General features: G+C 42.8%; 1 protein-coding gene across 1 annotated transcript; it reads right to left on the reverse strand.

The window, feature by feature from the left end:
• Positions 1-1,508: 1,508 nt before the first annotated feature.
• Positions 1,509-12,629, reverse strand: LOC310855132 (microtubule-associated tyrosine carboxypeptidase 1-like). The gene is made up of 8 exons (XM_083760025.1): positions 12,486-12,629; positions 11,198-11,971; positions 10,291-10,429; positions 8,113-8,256; positions 7,513-7,645; positions 3,247-3,552; positions 2,537-2,634; positions 1,509-1,906 (listed from the first exon to the last, which is right to left on the reverse strand). The coding sequence occupies exons 2-8, from the start codon at positions 11,908-11,910 to the stop codon at positions 1,745-1,747; spliced, it is 1,695 nt and encodes a 564-aa protein (XP_083616151.1). The 5' UTR covers positions 11,911-11,971; positions 12,486-12,629; the 3' UTR covers positions 1,509-1,744.
• Positions 12,630-14,608: the final 1,979 nt, after the last annotated feature.

Below are 14,608 nucleotides of genomic sequence, written 5' to 3' on the forward strand. Positions count from 1 at the left end.
GACATCTTAAGACAATTATAAAGCTGATTATCTTATTAGCAACATAATGTAAAGTTTTAATACTTGACTGAGTCCATTGGCACTTGATATTCGAGAGTGGAGGTCTCAGTTGATATTTTCCCTGGGTTCTTAAATTGAGAGGTCCTTGGTGAAGTCCAAATAATCTGAAGCCAAAAGCTTCCACTAAGGGGTTAAAGCTACAAGCTACGAATGCGTCACATCGCAACTCATTCGCTTATAGATATTTCCCTTTAGGCAAGTGACACTACGTACTACAGAGTATAAATTAGGCTTAATCTATATTTTGTCATAGGTACAGTGTTGATTGCTGAAAATAACAGATTTTCAATCTTTTTTTGTTTTTGAAAAGCCGTTGTTTCTGTTGAGTAACACTGCCATGTTACAAAGTATAGTTTAGGCTTAAGGCATAAAACAATGTACTCTGTAAAAATGTATAAAGCTAATACCATAAACATTCAGTTGTTTTCTGAAAACGAATGAAACTAAAAGAAAAACATTCACAAACACTTGCATGGATTAAAATACATAACATGACTATATAAATGTTTTGAAAACTGTACATGACATTGGATGCAGTGATATTTTATGACATGTGCACAGAGCTTTCTTTCTACGTGTATAAGCGGGTTTACAGCCTCGGGTTTCAGTGTTGAGGTAACTTCATGGTGACCGGCGTAAAGGCTTGGCCACGACACTTGGCCTGGTGAAAAAAACTCCACAGACATGCATCGGACATAGATGACCTACACTTGTACCGAGGGGACTGTGTGAAATAATGTATTCCTATGTATATAAATAATGTACCTGTATAAGCCCATGGTTTATACGATTTCAAGTTTTAAAAAGTGTACAAATAAAGCATTGGTTATACAGTATATGTCTTATGATAATTAAGAATGCCAAATGATCTATGCTCCGTTACCATCCATTTGCCTACATGTGGCAGCTTCATTTTCTTTACACGTGGATGGCTTGGATCATGGTAGCATACACTGTCTTAAGTGTCTATACAGGTATGTTGCAGCTGTAGGATGGCTTGTATGCCAGTCAATTAAGCTAAAAAAGGGGTGTGAGGGTCGTCACATTTGTGAAGACGGCTATGGCCGTTTTTCATGCAAAACTAAATGATGCTTGCAATTGATTTGGAATCATGAATAACCCTTAGTTTGACAAGTTACATGCTACTTGAAGCATAATTCAAATTTGACATTTTTGCCTTATGTAGGTTTTCAATGGTACCCCAATGTTCAACCACTGAATTGACCATGATCCAAACTTTAAATAACAATCCATTTGGATGAGCCTATAAGGATTAAAAAAAAAAAAGTTTGGGTCAAACCTTAGATTGACTGGCCTGTGTTGTTGCAGCTATAGCAGGGTCATGGTTTATGTTGGCAGGTGTAGCAGGTGCGTTGCAGCCAGGTGTAAGCGGGGACAGTGTCCAGGAGGTCATGGTGCGTTGCAGCCAGGTGTAAGCGGGGACAGTGTCCAGGAGGTCATGGTGCGTTGCAGGCTTGCAGCCAGGTGTAAGCGGGGACAGTGTCCAGGAGGTCATGGTGCGTTGCAGGCTTGCAGCCAGGTGTAAGCGGGGACAGTGTCCATGAGGTCATGGTAGCAGGTGTAAGCGGGGACAATGTTCATGAGGTCATGGTAGCAGGTGTAGCAGGGATATACTGGAAGGAGGTCATGGTAGCAGGTGTAGCAGGGATATACTGGCAGGAGGTCATGGTAGCAGGTGTCGCAGCTGTGCGTCATCCAGTTCATTAACTGCAACGATGTGGTCGAGGTGCTGCAGGTAGCGCTCCTGGTCTTGCATAAAGTGAGGGATTCTGGCCCTGTGGAGCACGGCCAAGGGCCGGAGCATGTCTACGTCTTCAAAAGATACCTATGGAGAGTATAGGAATGATAGGTTAGAGCAGTGGTTAATTTCAAACCCTTTTCATGTCAAAAGGCCCATTATTTATTTGGCATTTGAGCCAAGGAACCACCATTTGATGAGATTTAGTGCCTCAAACACAACATTAAAGAATGTGTTTTGTTATCGTTCCATGATTTATTGATTTTGGTACCATAGGAGAGATAACAGGCAAACGTTGATTTGATTGTTGAACGATTATTTTACATTCTCAAATTGTGTAGACTAAATTATGTAGATGTTTAACAATAATGTAACTCTTGAGAGCGTAAAATGAAACCATTTTACGCTCTCAAGAGTTAAAACTATAAGGGTCCATTTGGTTACCAACTTTTAATCATTTAGCTAGGGACCACCTGGAACCCCCTCAAGGACCACTGGTGGTGGTCCTCGGAACACTGGTTAAAAACCACTGGTTTAGAGCCATCTCCAACACAATGGTAACGGTAGTATTTTTGATAGAGAGCGGTTCTCAACGACCCCCGATGTTGTGCTCGCACCGTGTTGCGCCTTGTGAGCTTTTCAAATAGCCACCTGGAACCCCCCTCAAATCCTACTTTGAGAATGTGGTAGTTAGAGAATGGTGGTGTTGACACTAACCTTCCCCAAAGAGGTCAACATCTTGAAATCGATGGTCTTTCGATGCCGAAGGATCCTGAGGATTCCATCTAGGTAGACCTGGTCTTTACTGAAGCAACCTTAAGACACCAATCCATGCACATTACGTGTGAGACTATAATAAAATGAGGCCCACTCAATCTTTCAGTGCATTTTCTTCAAAGCATTTCTAAAAGCAGCTTAACCCATTTAGGACTGAGGCCGATTCTAAAAGAAATTATTCTAAATCCTAAAAGTTTTCTGGAAAAACCTGTTTCTAGATGTCAGATGTTTTAGCTGTTTTTGACAGGGGGCGCGGGCATTCGAGCAAATAATGAATGTGAATGTGAAGGTAGCCTACTCTAGGGGGAAGCCACACTGTGTCATATGCTCAATATGTCAGTTTGACACATTCAGTAGATCTCGTGATCTTTTGTGGCCAGATGTAATTTCTTGTAGGACTATAGTAAATAAAAAAATCGCTATAAAATGTTGTAAAACAAAATACATATTTAGGACCATGTTCGAATGCCTCCTGTCAAAAAACGCTAAAATCCCTAAAACAAAAGAAAGCAGCAAATGAAGAAAAATTAACACTCATCTTTTACTTTCTCTAATAACAACCTAAAACATGAACCTTGGTTGAAAAAAAACTAAAGTTGTCCTTTAAGCAGGATTTGTTATGTGTATATTAACATCCATGTTTTTTTTACCTGGCTCTGAAGTGTCCGTCTGTCCCCTCTTGGCACGCAGACAGTACTCCCAGCGCACGTCTGGGTTTTGGACAAAGCGGGCAATGTGAGCGAATAGCTGGCTGAAGCCCATGCTGGCGGCGTGGTACACCGTGTAGTACAGGAGCGCTGCGCGCCACAGGTAAGGCTGTTTCCGCAGCAGCACACTGTGCAGACTGGCCAGGCCCTCTTCTGTGGGGTTGGCCGGTTTCAGGCCAAACTTCTTCCGGCCCACTGCGGTGGCCCACGGCTGCAGGTTGTTGTTCACCCCGCGTAGATAGTGAGTGCCTTAATAATAATAATAATAATAATAATAATAATAAAACTTTATTTGTATAGCACCTTTCATGACATGAAATGCAGCTCAAAGTGCTTTACAGAGCAATGGAGAAAAAAAGAAAAAAGCAAGGCATAAAACATTAAAATAATAGCAGTAATGCAATACTGAGGACATGAATAACAAGGAGTGTAGAAGTAGGTCTTGAGCTGCACTTTAAAAATGTCTACAGAGGGTCTACTCAGAATGGATGAGGTATGCAATTTAAAATTAAAAAAGGATGCGCTGCATTTAGAAAATAATTGTAGAATATAATACAAATCACTAGTTCGCAACTTCGCACCCAGTAGGGCCAAAAGATGCAGATAATTTTGCAGAGTTTTATGTTCTCTGAAGAGTGACGTGGATTTGATGTTATCCATTTGTTTGCTTTCAATTATCATCTTATTAGCTGTAATGAGATGAGATTAGCCGTAGTACTTTTTAAATATATTTAAAAAGGCGCTAGCCCCTCCTATATACAGGTTTAACGTTTGTTTTTACTTTGACAATGAAGGGAACATTTACGTCATCTTGTCCCTAACACAAACATTAAATGCCATTAACAATAAAGAGAATTTAATTTTTGTTTTGTCACGTTTGTTTTATATCATTACACCACCTAATAATAGCAACATGAGTTAGACTTTAATATATTAGGGACTGATCGTTATTTATCAAAGGTTGGTATGGTGCAAAAAAGGGGGGGGGGTCATTAAACAATTTTTTTAGCCTGAGGGGGGAATATGTTTTTTTTTATTTTGGCTTGGGGGAGGTTGTACAACTTTGTATTTAAAAAATTGTTTAGATTATTTTGTTTTTCATAGTGTTTTAATCCCCTATCTATATAAAGTTTACCCTGTGTGGTGAGTGTACTTGGTATCTTCCATGTGTGCGCAACTGCGCATGCAAATAGAACAGATCTACAAGCTAACAACGCGTTGCTTGGTGGCGCGTTGTTGATCTGGGGCCTGTTTCACGAAACTTGGATTAACTAATCCAGGATTTAGGCCAAAGCCAGGCTTTTTAAATCCTGATCTTTACAGCCTGGTTTATTCCGTTCCACTAAAGCCAAGCGAGGCTCAGAATTGGTGGATTTGGCGAGCCGGGATCAGCAAGCCTGGCTTAATAGACAGTCTGGCTTTTTGTCTCTAGACCCATTCTGTAGAACACAGATTTACTGATCCTTCTTCTTCATGGGGTATTAAGGCAGTTTGCATCCTTAATAGTTGCATTACAGCCCCCTTCTGTATATCTCATTATCTTTACTAATCTATTCAAAACTTACTGATACAAGGACTTAAGCTTCTAAAATAAATACTGCTGCTGTAATTAAAGAGAGAACATACTCTCAATAGTGGATAGACTGAATGATTAACTACCCCAAAAATATAGTTTACATTTTACCACTACTATTAACTTAAAACAGAATTCTTAATATTGTAAGCATAATGATATTGTCGCATTGTGATATTTGGCCATAACTCCCTCCTCTGAGGGAGCTACCTTTGGGGAAGGGGGTTGTTGTCCAGACAGGGGCCAGACTGGTGAGGGTCATGGGTTCATGTAGCATGCCAAAGTTTGTGCTATTGCCATTGAGAATGCGTTTAAGTTAAATAACTCAGAAACTACAAAACATTTCAAAGTAAAAAGTTCCAGCATGTGTCTCCACAGTAAGCTGAATTTTACAAAGTGTGAATGGAGTTTCTAGGTGAAAGTGATTTTTTTAAGTGCCACTATCTGCCTATAAATGTCTCAAATTTGAAAGCACTATATTTCTAAAACTATGAAAGATTTCAAAGATTCCTTTTCAGGCACACATGTCCACCGTAGGATGAACCTAAATAGGTTTGAATGGGGTTTCTAGGTGTAAGTATGTAGGACTAGTAGTGGGTGAAACGTTACAATGGTAATATGTTGTAAAACAATGAGTAATGGTAATATTTAGTGGTTTTCACTTTTACAAAAGATAATAATAATAATATAATATAATAATTCTTCTTAACCGTGCACTGCACTTGCACGACAGCAAACCTATTCATACATTCACCAAAAGCAGCTGATCTACAAGCTCACAAGCTGTCATGATGTTGTGCAGCCTATATATTTTGGTTATTTGATTTTATATAGTGCTTAAATTAGTCCTTTAATGCAGACCGATACAAATAAGGCAACATAAACCCATAATAATTGAATAAATCTGGAAAACATCATTGGTTTGTGATCAGTTTGACTGCTTAATGAACAGTAAAGACATCAGGATTAGGTTAAACCTGGCTGTTAGCCTGGTCCGGAGCAGGCTAAATCCAAAGCATTAGTTTCCATGGTAACTAATGTAGCATCATTTTCATGAAACCGAAGCCTCAACATATCCAGGTTAACTGGTTAAGTTAATCTGGCAAGATCAACCAGCTTTCATGAAACCGGTTAATCACTGATCCAGGATATATTAAGCCAGGATATGTGTTAAAGCCCGGCTTAATCTCTAATCCAAGTTTCGTGAAACGGGCCCCTGTTCTACCAGCAAAGGTCTGACTCAGTGACTGACGTAGCCACTTCAGTTCAAAACAAGGTGGCACGAGATAGATTGATTCTGCGCTGTTCATGTCTCACGACATTTCCAGTAAAATAATGCAAGCGAAAAATGTTTGAAGTTATGAACCACAGTGTTTGCACTGAAAAGAGCGAGTGTTGTCGGTGTCAGAGAGGAGGAAGATGTGGAAAGCAGACTGGCAGCACCAGCGCTGCTGCTGGTGTTTCGGCTTCACCCAGCGCCGCTTCACCGAGTCAGGAGAATGTCAGACTGAGATGATAATAATAATAATGTCGCGGCTGAGGTCGTGGATGACGTAACGATATACCTTAGAAGGCTTCTTACAAGTTACTGTTGGTGACTCAAGTTGCTTGTGAACGTCAAGTTCATCCAAATAGAAAGTAGCAAAACATCACAGAAACACCTTGCCTTTATGTTGATGGTATATGGAATATTTTGATGGAAGAGACGCTACCGTCTTTGGACAACGCATCGTCGACATGGTGGCGGAGAAAAGCGCAGACGAGACAGACACTCATTGATTTAAAAGGTAGGGCTGGCTGGTCGTGATGTGCATCTTTGCGCACTGTGCCCCTTGCAATGTTGGTGTGAGTCAGAGACTAGTACTTGGCCGGTGCCAATGATGTAGCCTACTCTTGTCTGCGTACTATTCGGTGGTGCCTGGCTGGCTAAATGAGCCGAGCAGGCAGTTGATGCCACGTTGGTGTTGCGCAAATTGTGCTTTTCTCTGTGGAGTATGACGCTGTAGTATTATGGTATGTGACTGCGTGACATATTTATTTAGCATTCATTCATTTTCATCATCATCGGCTTGGGCACAGAGGCGAGGGGTGCCCACTGCCTTGGCAGCTTGGCTAGAATGACTTTACGCACGAGTCAAAATCACATAAAAAATAGCCAATCTAAGCTCACAAATGCGTCATCAGCGTGTTGTTGTGAGCTTGTAGGTCTGCATATGCTATTTTCGGAGCATATTTAAATCTTTAGTTGGAAGAATGCAATGGCATATCATCAGTGTTGAGTGTTGACCATAATGTAATGACGGATATGGAACCAAATGAACCCCAGACGGCCGCCGCCTAATAAACGATCAGCGTTTACTTTATGCTGCTATACTGTTGGTGTGAATATAAAATAAATATAGTCTATGGTGTTTGGGGGGGGGGTCATATATATTCTTCCAGTCCCTGAGGGGGGGTCCCGAAAAAATATTTGGAGGCTGGGGGGGGGGGGGGGGGGGATGAGGAAAAATAAAACAATGAAATCACATCTGCACCACCCCCCCCTGGTGGATAAATAACAGTCCCTTAGCGCCCCTCACTTCACACGGGTGTGATTTGATGCATGTACTGTATGATGTATGTATTATGTACTGTACCTATTTCATGCCTCAGCATCCCCTCCAGCCAGTGCTGGCGAGCTCCAGACAGGTTTATAGTCAGAGTGGGTCGACATCTCTCCACCATCATCACAGCCTGAGAAAGCAGCTCGTCAGATAGACACACCACCACCTGGGGGCAGTATCGGTTCTTTAGTGAGCATTATCACAAACAGTAAACACTTTGTTACAGTAGTAGGCCTACTACAGGAGTACAGTTTCCTTTCAAAATGTGTCACAGTCTAGATAAGAGTTATAATAGACATCATTCAAAACACGCTAAACCATACCCTGCATCCTGAATCCTTACTCACTAAATTGAGAAAGGATGCAATCCTGTCACCCTCGGGGTCCTGGGATGCAATACTACTGTACTCAATACTATACTCTAATACCGTTGAAATAATACTCAAAATGTCCCTGGGAGTCTGGAACAACATATTTTGAGATGGGGGTCACCGGCCAAATAAAATAAAATCCTTGACATGAAATAGTTTGAGCACCACTGACTTAGAAACATAGGTTTTTCAGAAAACTGTCAGGATTTAGAAGACATTTTGTAGAATCTAGTGTCAGGTCTAAGTGGGTTAACACACTCACCTCTCCCACACATCCCTCCTTCTGCAGGTACTTGCGTGCAGAGGCCCACACTCGACTTTTAGGTAGCACGCTGCCTCCGGTCACTTCCTCAAAGTTCTCATAGTTGCCAAATTTCCTCAGTACACATTCCATGATTCCAACTGCCTAGAATGGGTCACAATGTAGGCGTATATAATGATGAGATTTGAGCAATTTCTCTGAAATGGTTTATAATAAATTCATTAAAATATTATATTTGAATGAATGATGTAAATACTAAGTTGTCATATTCTGATATCAAGTCAATCAGAGACGATATTATTTCTGACCCAAACCCATAATCATACTATCATCATCATACTATCATACCATAATTCTAACAATGAATGAATGTCAGAAACAACGCCTTATCTCCTCACTGCCTTCACCAATCACTCCCAGTTTTCACACAGGCATGGACCATAATTATATGGAGGTCTTAACGGAGCCATTTTTTCAATTATTAATTAACATTAATAATGAATTTATTAGTGAATAAAAACCTGTTTATTTGTCCGTGGTCTATCTCCGACCAAGCCACACTATTAGCACACATCTCTCCATGCCAAAAAAAATCTGCACGCTCCCAGAATCCAGCTAGGCTACATTTTACCGACGCAACTGTCATATTTACTGTACAGATATTGTTTTTACATCACCCATTTATATGAAATAATAATCCAACCGCACCCAGGGCGCAGTACCCCCCGCGGCCACAGGGCGGCAAAACTCCTCTCCCCGGAAATCACATGTCACCAGTGTCACAAGTGAATTGCATTTTGGGACGGTCACTGATTAATACTGGGACACAGTTTTCCGTGCAACATCTGTTTCGACACCACACTGTCCGCTCCCTCCTCACCACCTCCTTCGCCGTGCCGTACACATGAGCCACATGCACGCAGCTATACTTTCGCAACGCACGTGTGTGTGTGTGTACTTTCGCCACGTGTGTGTGTGTGTGTGTGTGTCAGTGTGTGCGTGTCTCGCTACCTTCGCAACGCACGTGTGTGTGTGCGTGTCTCGCTACCTTCGCAACGCACGTGTGTGTGTGTGTGTCTCGCAACTTTCGCAACGCACGTGTGTGTGTGTGTGTGTGTACTTTCGCCACGCGCGCGTGTGTTTCGCTACTGCTTTTACAATAGTAATGGGGGTCTCATGTAACTCAGAGACAGCGTATACAATTGACCCATTTACACTCTCACATTTAACAGACATACAAATGCCATTCAATGGGTACTGCCACACCAGAGCGGAAACCCGGTTTTCGGGTTTTTAGACAGCTGGTGGATGGAGAAAATGCTCCACTTCCGCGGACGACTTCCGCGACGGCCAGCTTACTGTACATCTGACGCTCTCCTCAGCTTCCATCGTCGGCGGAGGTGGAGCTTAATTCCCATCCACCAGCTGTCTAAAAACAGCTGCGCACACGACGTCACAGCTTTTTCTGTCGGCAGCGCAAAATCTTTTTTCCGCTCAGGTCTGGCCAATTGTGTGTATACAAATATATTATACAAGTTAAAATGAAGAGCAATTAAATATATTTATGGGGGGAAATTGTCCATACAACGGGTAAGGACTAGTATAAATAATACATACAGTAGTTGCTACTTAAGTGTGCAGTTAAGTACGAGTAGAGAATTTCTGAATAATAATATATAAAGTATGGCTGTTGGACGCTTGGCCGATCAATATGAGATCTTCAAGGCAGAAGATCGATTGTTTCCATACCTGTTCAAGGAAGAGACCTGCACCCTATTGTTTCCATCCCTGTTCAAGGAAGAGACCTGCACCCTATTGTTTCCATACCTGTTCAAGGAAGAGACCTGCACCCTATTGTTTCCATACCTGTTCAAGGAAGAGACCTGCACCCTATTGTTTCCATACCTGTTCAAGGAAGAGACCTGCACCCTATTGTTTCCATCCCTGTTCAAGGAAGAGACCTGCACCCTATTGTTTCCATACCTGTTCAAGGAAGAGACCTGCACCCTATTGTTTCCATACCTGTTCAAGGAAGAGACCTGCACCCTATTGTTTCCATACCTGTTCAAGGAAGAGACCTGCACCCTATTGTTTCCATACCTGTTCAAGGAAGAGACCTGCACCCTATTGTTTCCATACCTGTTCAAGGAAGAGACCTGCACCCTATTGTTTCCATACCTGTTCAAGGAAGAGACCTGATCCCTCCTTGTATTTCTCCAGCACGCTGGTGGGCTCGGGCTGAGCATACTCAAACTGAGGTTCATATTTGTAGTCTGACTGGAAGAAGATCTCCTTCTCCTGCGCCAGGTTCAGGGGCCTTATAGTGTATAGGGATGCAATTAGAAAACATAACCGATATATATATACACTGTAGATCTGCTATTGTCGCAATTTTTGTGCGACACTTCTTTTTTAACCATTTTCATTTCAAAGTCCCGCAGTTTGACATGCATTAGGCTACAGACGGACCACAATTTAATGGGATTTCTATCTCTGAGACCCCAATTTATATTGTAAAATCAATGTTAATTTAACCCTGAGACCTCTCAGAGTTACAGACCCATAAGGGTCCATTTGGTTCCAAACTATCATTTAGCTGGGGACCCCCTGGCACTCCCTCAAGGCCCCCTGGGGGTCCCCGGACCCAACTTTGGGAACCATAGGGGTGCCCACACTTTTTTGACTTGAGAGCTACTTTCAATATGACCATCTCAATGAGCTCTACCCACCAAAATATATATATTATCCCATGCTAGAAATAGTTTCAAAATGTACCTGAAGGGTCTTTATAATTAGCAGTGCTGGCATTACATATTAAGACAAATATACTTGGAATGGGAAACAATAGAGTGGGGACAATTTAATTGCTAGGGATTTTTGGTATATAACTTCGTAATGCTATATGTAGGCCTATATGTTTTATTTTATTTTATTTCTTTCAATATATATATATATATAAATATATATATATATGTATATATATATAGGGCTGGTGCATGTCTAAGTGATAATTAAAAAAGTGATTTAGTGAAAAACGTATTGGGTATTGTAATGTAACGTACCTATTGTACGTATTGTAATGTACCTTAGTGCCACCAGTAGACAGGGCCTTCCGGAGGGCGATGGCAGCGGGGTGGTGGATCCCACTCCCCTGGCGATGTGTGGCAGGGAAGTAGCAGGTCGCAGCATTTGCCCTCTGTTCACCCGGAGACCCAGGGAGTAGTTGACCGAGCAGGTGCTCTCACTGCGACGCATCCAGCGCCCTGCAGCAGGGGCCCCAGGGCCATGAGGGGGGCCTCCGGGGCCCAGGCAGGGACTGGTCAGACTGCGGGCCGGGGGCGAGGGGACGGCCGCGGCACCGCTACGCCAGGGCGGTTGGAGCACGCGGCCGTCCGCCATCATCTGCTCCTGGGATCCTCGAAGGTACCGTGGAGGAGGAGTCACCTCCAGGCTGAGGGGCCGTCGGAGTAGGGGCGGTCTGCAGGGGGTGGTATTAGCCACACTTTTGGATGCCCTCTTTTCCACCATCTGGTCCCGGCCCGGTTTGGGTTCTCCTGTCTGGTCTGGAGGAGGTGGGAGTCCGTTGTGGGGTGTCTGTTCCCTCTTGGTGGTGGTGCCGCTTTTCAATTTGGCCCGAGGTTTGGAGGAGGAGGTTGTGCTGGTTGTTATTCTGGCAGTGGTTTCAGGTGGAAGTGCTTCATGGTTGGCCGGCTCCAATACGGCCTTATTCCTGCTGCTTCTCCCAACATCTTCACACTTAACCTGATCCATACAGCCCTCTCCTGAGTCCAATACCATCACCACCCAAACACCACCGTCCACCACCCACCGCCAGACCACCCTGTCTCCACACCAGACACTGTGGATAGACAAGACGTATTGCTGTGGTTATGTTAATGTGTGTGTGTGTGTGTGTGTGTGTGTGTGTGTGTGTGTGTGTGTGTGTGTGTGTGTGTGTGTGTGTGTGTGTGTGTTGTCACTGCTTAATAACATTAGAATAAGAGGTTGTGGTTACGGCCCTTAATTATTGAAGCTTTAACAGGCATGCTCAACTGTCCATATACTTATGGCACGCCTGTTGTGGGTTTTCAATATTCACAAACACTCTAACAGGATATAAACAACTATCCATACTAGCCATCAAAGTGATAGTGACAGTAGCTGAATCTCCATTAACTTATAATCAAAACATTTTTTCCCCTATTTTTATTATCAACCCATGCCATGCACACAATAGCAAATATAGCACGACATGTTTCCATCCATGCTATTCAATCAAGTCACTTTATAGTGACTAGTCCATAAGTTAAACCCATCCTGGACCTCATGGGAATGAATCATTTTATTTGGATTCTCATTATTTTAGTTCTTACCGTGCAGTGTCAGATCTGACAGTTCAAGCTCGTCCTTTGATTCATTCCGACCGTTAGCCACTGTGTAACGACTAACTGCTTGAATAACGGTAATAGTCAGTGGTGTGTGTGGTTGTGGTGATGGTTTGATGGACCGGATAGCTCGGCCCGGCAAGGAAGCTGGGATTGTGTTGGCAGATATGACGCGCTAAAGATCAACGTGCCGTGGTGACGCTATGGTGCCTCGTCATTACGTTTTATATTACGGTATGTCCAGTCCAGGCCCAGCTCTATGGATTGGCCCCACATGCAGAAATCACAGCCCAGCCAGCGCCCGTTGTATGCTATATCCTCCTGCGCATACACTAGCTATTACGGTAATGGTGGTATTTCAGAAAAATGGCGCTCTTTAAACTGCTATTTTATACATTCCATAATTGTACACATGATAACAGCAGACAACCTCGGTATGTCTTAGAAAATAAAAGGATATTCTGATGTGTTTACCGAAATAAATGCCATAGATCATTCATCAAAGTTCATATTATAATTACCAGTAAGACGCCCTGCTGAGGGAATTCTTTTTACATTTTCGGGCCGGGTAGGGCGTAAAATGTGTGCTAATTAGTAAGGCCAGGTGGGGCCCCGGGCCAGCCCAGTTGGGGCCCAGGTAGGGCCGGGCCTTAATTTTCGGGCCTGTTGAGAACTCTATAGTTTTTGCCGGCTGCTGAGTGCGGCTGTGCTAATAACTTCGGTATCGGTCAAAAGGGAGACATCGAAGAGGAAGGATCAACACATGGAATGTCGACAGTCCAGTTCAGCTCCATATATGGAGATCTTTTTTTTTTTAAGATATGTTTTTGCGGCTTACGCCTTTTATTGATTTTTGAAGGGACAGACAGTAGGCTGACAGGAAACGGGAGAGAGATGGGGGGATGACATGCAGTAAAGGCCGTGTCGGGTCCGGGAGTCGAACCCGCGGCACACTGCGACTGGATTACCAGTCCGGTGCCCAGACCGTTACGCTACGGCCTGGGCCCATATATGGAGATCTAAAGGGGTCAGATCGACATGGTGTCCGTGAGGTCATATGTAGAGTTGCTGGCCGGCTCAATGTATGGCTATCCAGGATTTGATGTCGTGATCTTCATATATAGAAACTGACATATGTGACGGACTGACTGACTGACAGGTTTTTCAGGTTTTCATAGTGCAGGACCACAGACCACCACATAATATGTAATTTCACAATTAAAGCCTTATGAATTGTATATGACTTCAAGTCATATACAATTCATAAGGCTTTAATTGTGAACCATTGACTTTTTCTCCATTGTTGTTCTGTGAAAGATTGGATCCAGGATCCAGTGTCTAAATACTAGCCTGATAGTATTTGGTAGATGTAGAGGGGAAAAGTTCCAAAAGCGGCATTTTAAACAACCTTGAGTTTATGAAACAGTGATTAATTAAAGATATTTGTGACAATAAAACAGTAGGATTTAGAGAACTATGAGACCACAACACATGTTGTGAGGTTCTAAATCTGCTACGTGTATAAATTAATCTTAATCTATTAGACATATAGCCACTCTTCCCCCCCAAAAAATAGCCAATCTACAATCTGTAACTTGTAGATCGGCTAATGTTCCCACCAGAATATGGACACTGGGGTTCAAGTGGTCAAAGTAGTTGGAGTTTATAGCCTTATTGGTAATGTGTAGAAGCAAAACAGTGCAACTGCATTCGTTATTAATGGATAAATAACCAACTACAATGTATCTTTCAACAGCATTGCAGATAAATGTTTCGCCCAAAGATGATTTGTTGTAAAATTAAGATGTTGGAATTATCCCTTTGCTAAATCCCACCCCAAAAAGCGATTGTCCAATGCCAGTCCAAATAGTTTAGCAACTGTTGCTATGCAGGTCAAGCTTTCGCCACCTCATAGCCTGGGGTCCACCTATGCTTTCTATGGCAAAGGCAGCTCCCGGCAGGATCCGCCGGGAGAATCTAGACACAGCTGCGCAACATGACACTGATTAATTAGAGCGACAGAGAGAGAGGAGTGTGTGTGTGTGTGTGTGTGTACATGTGTGCGTCAATTTAACAAAGGTGCAGACGATCAGAAATCAGCAGAGTGATCG

This window comes from Protomyctophum parallelum (genome assembly GCF_964188405.1).
Source record: "Protomyctophum parallelum genome assembly, chromosome: 2".
Taxonomy (NCBI): domain Eukaryota; kingdom Metazoa; phylum Chordata; class Actinopteri; order Myctophiformes; family Myctophidae; genus Protomyctophum; species Protomyctophum parallelum.

Bases quoted from the DNA above. Each gene is read 5' to 3' on its own strand.
- LOC310855132 (XM_083760025.1), bottom strand. From the start codon at position 11,910: ATGGTATTGGACTCAGGAGAGGGCTGTATGGATCAGGTTAAGTGTGAA. The intron at 3,553-7,512 runs GTACAGTACATA...ATTATTATTAAG, and splicing joins GATGCTGAGGCATGAAATAG to GCACTCACTATCTACGCGGG. The intron at 1,907-2,536 runs GTTAGTGTCAAC...TACTCTCCATAG, and splicing joins TGTTGACCTCTTTGGGGAAG to GTATCTTTTGAAGACGTAGA.